Below are 12,544 nucleotides of genomic sequence, written 5' to 3' on the forward strand. Positions count from 1 at the left end.
AGCATATAGGAGTTCTCAGCTGGGCAGCACCATGCGGAGGAGGGAGACCTTTGGTATTACTGTACTATGTTTCTTGCTGAGGGATAACCACAAATGACAGACATGAGACAAGTGCTAAATTTAATACAGCTTTACATAAGCTGATTTTGCATGAAAATATAGCAGTTTACTGACAGTCACTTTATGTCCTGTCCCTGGATTACAGCAAAACATCGCTGTTGATCCTTAGCACTTACGAAATCAATACTTCTATAAACCTGAGTATCTGCATAAACAACAGAAACAGGCTGCCTGTTCAGCTGTAACAGCGTTCAGAAGCACTGCCATCTGGTGGTAGTTTGGAAATATAACCTACTTACTATGAGTACCCTATTAGGGGTCATATGGTTAACCCTTGGAAGATGGTGTTCTAACAAATACCCCAGAAATCATTACCTATAAGTAACCAAATTGTCATTTATTCAAATGTCTGGTTACTGAATAAATTGCAGTGTGAATAAAGTTGTAAAGTATCTGAGCTCCACAACCAATTTATGCTGATGTGCTTGTGAAATTCATCGATGCCAAGGCCAGAAGGGACCACTGTGATGATCTGGTCTGACCTCCCATATAGCACAGGCCAGAGACCTTCCCCAGAATCATTCCTAGAGCAGATCTTTCAGAGAAATAAATAATTCATAATCACCAAAGTAAAAATGTGTTTAGCAGGTTTGAAAGTTAGTTCGTGCTCTTACAGATATTGAAGCAATTTGCATAATAATGTGGTACCCCTTAGGTCAAATATTGGTTCTCACAAAGGGGAAAACTTGAGTTTTGAAGAACAAAACACCATGATTTATTTTTTCTGTGCAATGTAGTATTCGTTTCTCCAGTGCTTCATTAATGGATGAACTAGAAAATGTGGGTTTCACTGAGCTCAGTATGGAAGGCATTGTACTAGTGGTTAAAACAGGATTGCACATTGATTTGCTCTGCATTATGTGCAAGTCATTTAATCTCTCTGTGCCTCAGTTTCTCGCTCTGTTCAAATAGAGGCAATACTTGCCTTCCATGGGAATTGTGAGAATAATTTGTAGAGAGTTTTGCTATTCTTGGACTAAAGGTGCTATGCTATTTAAGGGCCTGACCCACTAAAGGTCCAATGAAGTCAATGGGAGTATTTCTATTCATTACAGTGGCCTTTGGACCAGTCCCTAAGTGCAAAGAAATATTAATTAATATTTATAAATACCTAGTTTTTCCAGCTTCACTGTTAATTAATATTCAGGCCGAAACTTTCAAAAATGGGTATCTAAAGTTCGACTCCTAAATCCACATTTAAATACCTAAATAACGGCTGGTTTTCAAAAGTCCTAAATCACTCGTGATCAGCATTTTTGAAAACCAGGCCACTCAGAGCCTAACTTTAGGAGCCTATTTTTGAAAATCTCAAACTAAACAATATAGTTCCCTTTATTTCTTTTTTACATGTAATCCTTCATTTAAATGTTTAGGTATTTAGACTAAAGAGTTCCTGAATGCACAGAATTGAAAACATTAGTAATAAACTACAGCAACTTGACTTCAGAAGTGGAGAGTCTTACAAAGTGTTTAAGTTATTCATTCTAGACATATATGTTCAGAGTTTGATTATACACTTTTAGAACTATTACTCAGGTAACACTTAGGTCACACTTATAATGCATCTTTCCTCCATGGATATCAAAGCACTTTACAAACAAGAATTAATTTTCACAACATACTTGTGAATTAGGAATCTACAGCAATATTTCAAAGGTCCATATATTGCTATCAGCAGCAGCCATATGCATAAATTAGGTGTGGGATTTTCAAAAGCTCTCTGCATTGATCTAACTTTTCTCCTACTAATGTCAATGATTAAGGTTAGGCTAGTGCTGAGTATTTTTGAAAATCCCTCCCTGATGTTCAAGCTGTGCTTTGCACAGTATTTCTAATCATCCGACAGAAGAGTTCATTATCTCCAGTCAGCTGTACCTGGGCTAACTAGATGAGAATAATGGGTACCTGCTAAATTCCTATTAACTAGAAGTGCTTGGTAACAGACAAAAGATGATACCTCGTCACAAGTGATGTTCTAGTATATACCTATGTTTAATTATGCAATCTAGCTTTGTCTGAGATCAGAGATAAAGTGAAAGATGCCCTTTCCCCAACAGGTTGGAAATTAGAAGGTTGTTTTGCTTTCTAAAATACTACTTGGACTTTTCTTTCTGTGTCAAATTAAAGTTAGTTATTGTGTTGAGGAAATTAAAGTGGTACTTAGTGATTCTTCAACACCCAACAAACTAAGCATGATCTGTCTAGGGCAATACATTTAAGGAAGGCTTTCTAGTATTGAGACCATCAACTGGCTTGTACCACATCACTCTTTTACAACTATGGAGTTTCAATCCACATGGTCCCTCACTTCCAAAGGCCACCCCTGCTATAGTTCACTCTTGAGCAGTGGGCGCCGTTAGTCCTAAACATGTCCAAGAATCCGACTGCACCTGCTTTAAAACTTAACTACATCAAAGTACTCTGGAGTGTATTTGGCACCAAAGGTACCCAATGTAAATGATTGAATTGACATCAGGAAACATCCTTGAAAGCAGAAATGAAACTGGGAAGGATACAGATGAGTAGCTGGAAGAGAACAGGGAGAAATATGGGAGATAGGGCAAAACCTTTTTTTTTACCTAGGGCTCCAGTGACTCTAGGGCCAACCCTGCTTGTCAACTTTCTGGAAGCAGAATACCAGCTGGGAGTTCTGCATAAAAATCAACATCCCTATCATTTATATGCAAAAACTAGTGGGCCATGTTCTCCTCCCAGTGCCCAATGTGCAATTCTACTGAAACCAATGGGGTAACACACACACATCACTGAGAGCAGAATTTGACCCATCCTTTTTTAAGGACAGATTTTTATCCTCCGTGACACATTAACTAAGAGCTTTTGTCTCCCAAGCTTGGAAGGAGGAATGAAAGACTTCTGGACAACTGTTGATTCTACCTTAAACAAAAGTAGAACACATGTGATCCCTGAAGTCCTCCTACGTGATACTGAATGCTGTGTATTCTAACTGGTTAATGATATTGAACATAAGTAACGTTTTAACCATAGAGTAGCTTTTGTTTGCTTTGAAAGCCACAAAACCAAAGAGGAAGTGTAGGAGAATGTGGGCAGGACAGTGGCAAGAAACCTCATGACCTCATCCTTTCCACCTCCAGAGGATTGGCTGGCTGATGTCTGGAACAGCATTTAAATTCCAGAAGGTTGCAGATGTCGAGCAGTAGAAGAGGAGAGAAAAAGAAGTCTGAATCCTTTCAGAGCAAATTGGCTTGAGCTGCTGCACAGTGAAAGCTAACAACAGTTTAGATTCTACTCTTCTGATCCAGACACCAAGAAAGGTAAATGCACATTTCACTGCCTAATATTTGGTGCTGCGTTAAGTTTTTATTCATGTGAACCTCAGGCAGTAGAGTTTTAAATAGTCTAGTTTTTAGTTCAACTTTAAAAACATTCTAATTCCTCTGTTGAAGGGTGAGCCTTCAGAGATGTAAAATTGTCTTAAAGAGGGCTGCAGCACACTATGTTAAATTATCATTTTAGATGTTTGTTCATTTAGGGATGGAGGAAGTGACAAATTCCTGCTACTGAGTCAAGTGCTAGAAATTTGAAGCTGCCACTTGAAAACAAGTGTACTGCCAAAATGTAATCATTGTCACATCACATGCCACGCTCTTCTGGCAGACTTGCAGGGCTTTGAATGAGCACCCTGGATGGGATATTTTACTTTTCTTTTATAACAATTGAAATTTCATTACTTCTAGTACAGCATCTGTTTAATGCATTGTTTAGAACATAAGAACTGTCATAGAGGATCAGACCTATGGTCCATCTCACCCAGTATACTGTCTTCTGACAGTGACGGGTGTCAGATGCTTCAGAGGGAATGAACAAAACAGGCCAATTTATTGAATGATCCATCCCCTGTTGTCCAGTCCCACCTTGGTTTGGTTGGATGTTCTGTTTTGTTTTTTAATTTGTCCTTCAATATCTAATAAGATACATGGCCTCTTTGCTTCAAGTTTCTGGAAATTCTTGATCTACCAAAAAGCAGATTTTGTTCGTATAAATTGATTTTTGTATTTATTTTATTGCAACTTTAATTCAAATTATGTTCTGAAAACTAGATTTATACTAACTGTAAGGGAGACAAAAAATTGTCTTGCTTTCTTTGTTTGTATGAAACTAAATCGGTCCTTTATCAGCATTTTTCTTTTATTTCTAAAGCTTTTCCCTCATTAGCTCAAATCACCAGATTGCAGGACTACATTTTGTGAGAGACTGAACATCCTCAGCTCCTGGCTTAGCACTTTGAAGTGTCAGGTTTAAAATTCTCGTAACACTTGTGTAGAGACTCAGTAATGAATTAAAAATCTACACAGCTAATTCTTCTGGCGTGGGATTATTGAGCTTCTGCTCCCCTCCTCCTGCAGAACAGGGCAGAGGGTGTAGAGACAGAGAGAGTTGGCATGGAGAGTTTGAATCCTCAGCAGAAACTTCAGCTGAGCACAGTGGAACACAAAGAGAGAAACAAAAAGCCTATAGTATGCTTGCAATTTTTTGGTATTGTCAACTCACAGTTACAATATCTTTTCCAGGTAAAATATCACAATGAAGATTGCAGTGCTTTGTTTGTGCCTCATCAGCATCGCCTTTGCATTACCAGTAAGTATATCAGACATGTAACAACAAGCAAAAAGTTGTATATTTCCTTCATATATTAACAGTGAATGTATACTGAAAATTTCTTTCCTCTCTTCTCCCCTCAAGGTGAATAAATTGAAGCGTCCTGCCATCTCAGAGAGCTCTGAAGAAAACCATGTAAGCTCTTTTTACAATCCAACTTCTCTATCATTCCTTTACATCTTATTTAAGCGTCGCCACCACGGCTATGTTAAATTGCACTTTCTGATTCATTATAACTATAGCTGTTGACAAACCTTTACCTAACTTGAATTTTATGGCCAGATTCTCATCTAGTGTAAATCAGTGTAGCTTCATTGACTTCTGTGGAACTATGTCAATTTACACCATCTCGCTATCTGGCCTAATACCTTTAAAAGACATGCCCTTGCGTATCTTTATAGATCCATTTGTTTAATCACAAACTTTTAAACTCAAACTCTTTTTTGTTAAAGGAGTTACAATATGGCATAGTCTTAATGATTCACACCAATCACTGTGGGCCAGATTCTGATACTTTTATTCATCTTGACTAGCACCTTACTCCATGAATAGACCCATTAATTTCAATTAGACTGTTCTCAGAGTATGGTACGACTCAGGATGAATAAGGGTATCAGAATCTGATGCTGTAAGATCACCCCAGAATCTCGCAAGTTACCATAGAAGTGGAACTAATGAGTTTTAAAATCAAGGCCACCTCATTATAAAACAAAATTGTTTTGGTAAGTTTCACTAGTATATTTACCGTATATATGCACTACACCACGGTATGCTATTAAATGTATTGCAGAATATTTTGCAAAAGTCACAATGTATTTAAGAATGAGTTTCATATTCAAAAATAGATAGATCCACATTAAATGCATGGACAGAACAGTCTGATAAATGTATACAACAGCCCACTATCCAAAGGCCTGATCCTGTGGAGTACTCCACCTCCTCAGCTCGAATGGATTTGAAGGCACTCAGCACCTGCCAGGAGGTGCTCTGCACAACATAGGATAGTGTCAAAGGAAAGGTTAATTTATGGCGCATTTGGATGTGTGTGCTGCATGTATTTGTCAAATAGTTCTAAATCAGATACTGCTGATTTAACGAGCACACACCACACTTTGCCCTTATACTCTGTGCTGCCCCAGTGAAGTCACTGAGACTCCAGATATGTTAGTCAAGAGAGAGTTGGGCTCCGACAGTCCAGAACATGACTAGCTACAGCTGAGGTGTTCAAGGAGGGGAAGAAGCCGAGGCATAGTAAGGGCTCCCTTCTACTGCATCTGAAGCATTGGCCACCCCAAATGAGCACAGAGTGGTAATGAGGAAGTGGGGACATAATTTCTCTCCCTCCACACAGCTCCGCAGGTGCCCAATGGGGAGTATGTGGCACCCCTTAAGAGGTGTGGCAGAAAGCATGCTCATCCTGCACCCTGGGTCCCTGAGCTCCAACCTGAGCCCAAATGTCCACACTGCAATGAAACAGCCCTTCAGCTCAAGCCCTGTGAGCCCTGGCATGGGCCAGCTGCAGGTTTTTCTTTGCTGTGTAGACATACCCTGAAGGAGATTGTGCCTCCTAATGATCACACTGGGGCATTGTCGCGCCACGCAGCTCCTTACTTAGAGCTGTATCAGTCAATGACGTTCTCATTTCTTACCTTGAGAGAGAAAGCATCCTGGCTGGGCAAGGGACTCTTCTGTTTATTTCTTTAGAAAATAAATGACAAAATTGGTCCAGGTGCCAGTTAATGCTTAACCCTTGCCTCACATACTGATTGCCTAGTAACCACAGGTAATCAGGTCACACACCAGTACAGGCTCAGACCAATAACTGGAATAGTGATAGCATGCCTGCAGGGTTGGAATGAGTAAGCTAATAAATGCACTGGACCTGATTCTCCTCTCATTTACATTGACTTCAATGGAGTTACTTTGATTTATGCCAGTGTAAACGACAGGAGAATTAAGCCCATTGTTTGATTATATGTATTTTATGTAGAGAGTGGTGCAACCCACAACATTTGGATCCAAATCCAAATTTCCCCAAAACCAGGAGGTGTTTGGTTCTGGGGGTGGAGGAGGAGAGAGTGTTCTGATTATTACTGACACAAGAACCAGCTGCAGAATTCTGATCTGAACCTTCACAAGGTTCAGGAATGTTTACCTCCAGGAGTTTGGTACAGACACACCTCTGATCTTATGTCCTTTCACATATAAATATATATTTGGTTTGTTGACTTCTTCTGCACTTTATTCAATCTTAGTAAATGATTAAAAAAAACAAACGAGATACAAAGAGAGCAGGTATTTCACATGCCATATGTGCATGAAAAGCAGCTTCACCATTTGTGTTCTCCTCAAGTCATATGCTCCTATCTGTTTCATCTTGAATTGTGACCTTGGTTCTTATTTTTATTTCCAGGATTCCAGGAACCATAATTCTCACAGACATCACCACCAGCATGTGCATACACAATCACGTGTGAGACCAGCACAAACACAAGAACTTCTGGTACCACCTCAGCAGGTATCTAAAGCCAAACTATATAGCTACCTGCAGAAATGGTTAGAAGAGAAATTTATAGAAACCCTGCTTAGGTAGGAAAATTTTGTACAGTAAGAAAGGTAGCATATAAGAGCCTTAGTGATAGCCACAATGGTAACTATAGCAAGCGTGGAACTTCTATCATCTCCCAGAACAATAAACCTCAAAGAAGGTTAAAATTAGAGCAGGTGGAAATTTTTCTAGTTTCCTACAAAAATGTGTCACAATTCTTGTTGTTGCCATTTTTAGAACAGCTGGTCAAAATTTCTCAAAGTCGAAAACATTTGAATTGTTTCCACAATTTTTGTGTGAGAATTGTCATAATTTTTTACCAGCTGTATTAGATATGTTTCTCCACATTTACATTTCCTTTTCATATTCTTTTGCAGGACTGTTTTTCTTCAGACGAAAGTGTTGAGGACACCGAGCAGCAGGTAAGTCTTCATCTAGACTTCAAGCCTTGTTGAGGCAGCACAGCAGCAATCATATCCCAATATCTATTTTTTCTAACAACATTCTCTTCCAAAGTAGTTCCTCTGACATCTGTTCCTAAATAAAACAAAATTCCTGGCAGGATCAATAAAATATAAAGCAACCAGATTTCTATAGTTTGCACAGCAGTTTAGAGAGCCCGAGGCTCTATTCTCCTGCTGCAAAATGTAATTAGCTCCCACTGAAGCCGTGGGAGAATGGGATCTGATTTACTAATTAGATTGAAGAAATCAGCACAGTAGGTCCCCCCAATAAATCTACATAGTGTTAAAGCAAAGGGATCCACAAGTGTGTATTTGATGGATGTCAGCCTCTGAACAAATTCTGCATCTGTAGTGAAACCGTTTAGGACAAAACCTCAATTAATGAACAAACCTACTAAAACATACATAAACTGGAAGGACAAACCTTAGGACACATGCTATCCCCTGCCTCCACAAAAGGATTAGGAAACTCTGCAATCATCTACTTGTGTAGTTCCCTCCCGCTTGTCCTATCTGGAAGGAATAGAAGTGTTTGCTGAAATCCCCTCGAGGCATGTCGGTAGCTGTGGAAAGTCAGTTACTGCTGGGCCAACTGGAAGTAACTTCTGGACAAATTGTTACCAGGAAATCCACCCAGAACTCAAGGGAGCATGCTACAGAGGGCTGTTCTCTCCTTTTCTGGATCCTGTGTCCCCAGAACCACAGCACCCACGGATTCTAGGAGCATAGGAGGCCGGGAACATCACAGAGTTGCTGATTTCCCCCACTTCACCGCTCACACACACTTCTCCACATTTTGCTCCAAGTGCACCAAGCCACTAGTTCATTTCTAAGATACTGCTACATTCTGCCTGATTAGCACCTGCTTTCCTACCTGGCTCTGCCCTCTCTGCTCATCATGGGAGTAACCTGGAGTTGCTACCACGTTTACCACGCCATGGTAGGATCTTATCTGTCTGCCTCAGCTTTAGAATGTACAACAGTGTAATACACTTTGCGAGAGCCACAGAGAGAGACAGTAATAATATTAACCTCACATCTATAACAATGCAATGGCATGCTGCACTATTAAATTGTTCCTATGCTTTTTAGAGCCTGCCTGAGCCAGCAAGTGTAAGTAACGAAGATGATGGTGATCATGATGATAATGATTCCAATGACACGGATGAATCAGATGAGGATAGTGTCACCAATGTTCCCACTGATGCCCCAGTAACTACATCTTTAACTCCTGCCCTCCCCACAAGAGGAGATAATTCAGGCAGAGGAGACAGCGTGGACTACAGAGTGAGGACAAAAGAAAAGTTGGCAGGCGTATACCGTAAGGAGAAGCCTAGCAAGCTCTACAAAGCTGCAGGAAAGGTAAATACCATTTGGCAATGGTTCCCGGGTTACCATAAATGGAGGATGATGTTCAAAACGGAAATTTCTTTGTGGGCATTAGCTGTGGAGGAGACTGACAAGTCACAAGCAAAATTAGAGGGGTGCGTTTCCACTTGTTATGGATACATAACTCATTAAAGTTAGTAAGAATGATGTTCCTATATGCACTGAGACAGGAAAATAGTCCCACTGTTGCAGGTGGCCAGCAGCCTCATGGTATAATCCTGTGTGAGACCCGAGGCCAATACTGAACTGATGTTTCGTATAGCGCTATATAAAACATTTGTTATAGCTCTGGAAGTGTACACAGTGCATTGCAGAACCTGGATAACCTCAGGGGAGGTGGAACCAGGAGGACAAGCGCCCTCGCAATGGAAATATTTCGGGAGCTTGATCCCTGCTTAAACTTGTGCACATCATGGGTGGGGGGTGCAACGGTGAAAGCAGGAGGAAGAGGGGCTGGAGTAGCTGTCTCAGGGCCTGGAATCAGGCTGGGGAGCAGGAAATGGGACAGGGAGGGGTGGAATGGCCCTAAGAGCAGGTAGGAACCCCCTGATCCTCCTTCTCAGCCTGGAGCAGGCTGCTCTCAGCCAAGTCTCAGTACCTCCCCTGTTCCCCCTCTTATCTCGTGCCCTCCCTCCAATAACCTATAGGTCTTGAAGATCACCTGAACTCAAAAGGCATACCCTGTTTTGGTGGAGTATTGCAGTGTTTAGTGATTCATTGGCTCTTCATAATCTAGGATGCCTATTAATTATGCTTTACCTTTATGTTTGGCACAGTTCATCATACATGAGGTCACAGAGGAGGATGACAGCAAACCAGACACAGAAAGCCAGCAGGTGGATTCCTCCGAAGCCCAACTTGCTGCACTCCGCTTGCCAGGGAAATCTGACATTAGCGTGGAACTGGATGACAAAAGTAACGTGCAGGACAGCAATGAAGTCAACAGCAGGTCGCACTATCAGAGCATGGAAAACGACAGCCAACAGCAGCTTGACAGTGTGGAGGCAGACAGCGACAACAGCAAACCTGATGTCACAGAAGACAGTCACATGAGCAATGAAACTGAGGACCTGCAACAGGTTGATGGTATCCCTGAAGTCAATGATAGCAATCAAACTTCTGAGAGCACTGAAGACACTCAAGACCATAAGAGCATTGAAGACAATGAAGTCACTCTTTAAAACAGAAAAAAAAGGGAGGGAAGGGGAAACAGATTCATTTAAAGAATTGTTTGCAAATGTAAACACATTGTGATTTTGATCTCTAGCTGTAGCAGCGGTTAGTGGCAGCTTTATTAACCAGGCAAACTCAAGTATGCAGTATTAGCTCTCCTTTCCATTACAGAAATGTAAGCCCTGCTACTGCATATTTTACTGTGCTATTTGATTGTGATTCTGTTATGGAGAAAAATATAGAGAAGCAAGACAAATATAGTTTTACACACAGAGTGAATGTTACCTGATATGATACTGTACTTTAATGGATTTAGAATTCCAGTGTATATTTTGTTGTATTTTGTGAGTTCAATAAAACTACAAAACCCTGTACATCTGTATTAAGTGTCAATGTAATTAATGGAGACTACACATCATACTGAGCTCACCAATTCTTGCTCAGAAAAAAGGAGCTATCTGTTTTGATGAACATTACCACTTTAATTTCCTAAAATATGAACAATATTTAGTCACACAAGTTTTAAGAGTATACAAATGCATTCAAAATTAACAGGGACTTCTTCCATTATTGCAAAGAGTTATCGTTACTTTAGGAACAAATTGGAATGGAATCTTATCACTTTATTTACACTCACATTGGCTGCTAATGTCACGACTTCAGATTTATCCCATCTCCACAACACACACACACACAAATTGACTACAAAATAATTTAACTGTACCCTCAAAATATTATTGAACATATAGCTAAAATTAAATCCTGTGCTGCCCACTATGGGCCCAGTTCTGCTCCCAAAGAATGCACTATCAAAAACTTTCATCTACTTCAGTGGGAGCAGAATCAAGCTTTTTCCTTCTGTCTATCCCTTCTATATTTAAACTACCATTTCTACTTTTTTGGTCTTGCATGTTAAACTGAGGCATTTCAGTTGCCAAAGCAGTGAATTACTCTAGTGTTAATCCCACCCAGGACAGTGATTGGCAGTCTCCACCTCCCGATAGAAATCCAAAAAGGAGTTTGTCATGTGTAATGTTACCTAGTAACGCAAGCAAACAAACATGTTCCCCCAAAGATTTTTCTCAAACTGACCCTATTTATACAAGGACTTTGTAAAATTTACATTATGGATCCACATACTAATATTTTCCTTTTGTACTCAGCAGCCATTAAAAAACAATTTGACATATTTTTGCTTTGTAACAACTGCTAAACCAGGACAGAATATGAAAGACAGAAGAGATTTTTGGATTCTAAAAACTCTCCATGAGGCTGCAATAAATTTGCACTTTAGTGAGTCTGTAAATGATTTCACATTTTAAATGTAAAGTCTGACAAATATTTGAATTTTCTAACTAAGTCAGTAGCTTGCAAGTTTTACCTCTAGTGTCATGACTCTAAAGCTAAAAAATGTTAATTTCTGTTATGTGCATGTCTTGCCAATAACAATACAGTGAAAATTACTTCTGTGTTGACTGCTTTGAAACAAGTACAGAATGAGTAAATTTAATCCAGTATGGAATACATTTAATCAACTGCTAAAAGAATTTGTGTCCATAAGGAATCTTTACCCTGTGACAAGAAAATGACATTCTCTACATGTTCTAAAACCTTTAAATCACAGTCTAGAGCCAAGGTCACCAACTGGCTGATCATGATCAACTGGTTGACCCTGGAGTCTCTGCCAGTCGATTGCAATCTCCGGCCACTAAAAGTCCTGCAGTGCAACGGGGCTAAGGCAGGCTCCTTGCCTGCCCTGGCCACGTGCTGCTCCCGGAAGCCCTTCTGCCCCAGCCCGGAGCCCCCTCCTGCACCCAAACTCCCTCCCAGAGTCCACACCTGGCACCCCCTCCTGTACCCAAACTCCCTCTCACAGCTTGACCCCCTCCTGCACCCCTGCCCCAGGCTCAGCCTGGAGTCCCCTCCCACCCTCTGAACCCCTCAGCCCCAGCCCAGAGCCCGCACCCCCTCCCGCACCCCAACCCCCTGCCCCAGCCTGGTGAAAGTGAGTGAGGATGGGGGACAGTGAGTGACGGGGTGGGGGTGGAATGAGCAGGGCGGGGGAAGGGGTGGGATAGATCCTGAATTGCACTTAAATTCAAAAAGTGATCCGGTGCGTAAAAAGGTTGGAGACCACTGGTCTAGAGAAACAAAGTCTAAAATAAAAACAATAAATGAAGAATCGGGAAGAAGGGGAAAAATTATAATAAAA

The 12,544-nt window shown here is 40.8% G+C and overlaps 1 protein-coding gene across 1 annotated transcript in view; it reads left to right on the forward strand.

Moving 5' to 3' along the window:
* The window catches only part of SPP1 (secreted phosphoprotein 1), a 34,246-nt gene extending 23,540 nt beyond the window's left edge, over positions 1-10,706 (forward strand). The window contains exons 3-9 of the mRNA XM_039539431.1: positions 3,234-3,413; positions 4,671-4,737; positions 4,843-4,893; positions 7,172-7,276; positions 7,684-7,728; positions 8,863-9,132; positions 9,936-10,706. Of these exons, the coding sequence (XP_039395365.1) occupies positions 4,684-4,737; positions 4,843-4,893; positions 7,172-7,276; positions 7,684-7,728; positions 8,863-9,132; positions 9,936-10,340 (930 nt within the window). The 5' untranslated portion in view covers positions 3,234-3,413; positions 4,671-4,683 and the 3' untranslated portion in view covers positions 10,341-10,706. The remainder of the gene's footprint in view (positions 1-3,233; positions 3,414-4,670; positions 4,738-4,842; positions 4,894-7,171; positions 7,277-7,683; positions 7,729-8,862; positions 9,133-9,935) is intronic.
* Positions 10,707-12,544: the final 1,838 nt, after the last annotated feature.

Source organism: Mauremys reevesii, linkage group 5 (genome assembly GCF_016161935.1).
Source record: "Mauremys reevesii isolate NIE-2019 linkage group 5, ASM1616193v1, whole genome shotgun sequence".
Lineage (NCBI taxonomy): Eukaryota > Metazoa > Chordata > Testudines > Geoemydidae > Mauremys > Mauremys reevesii.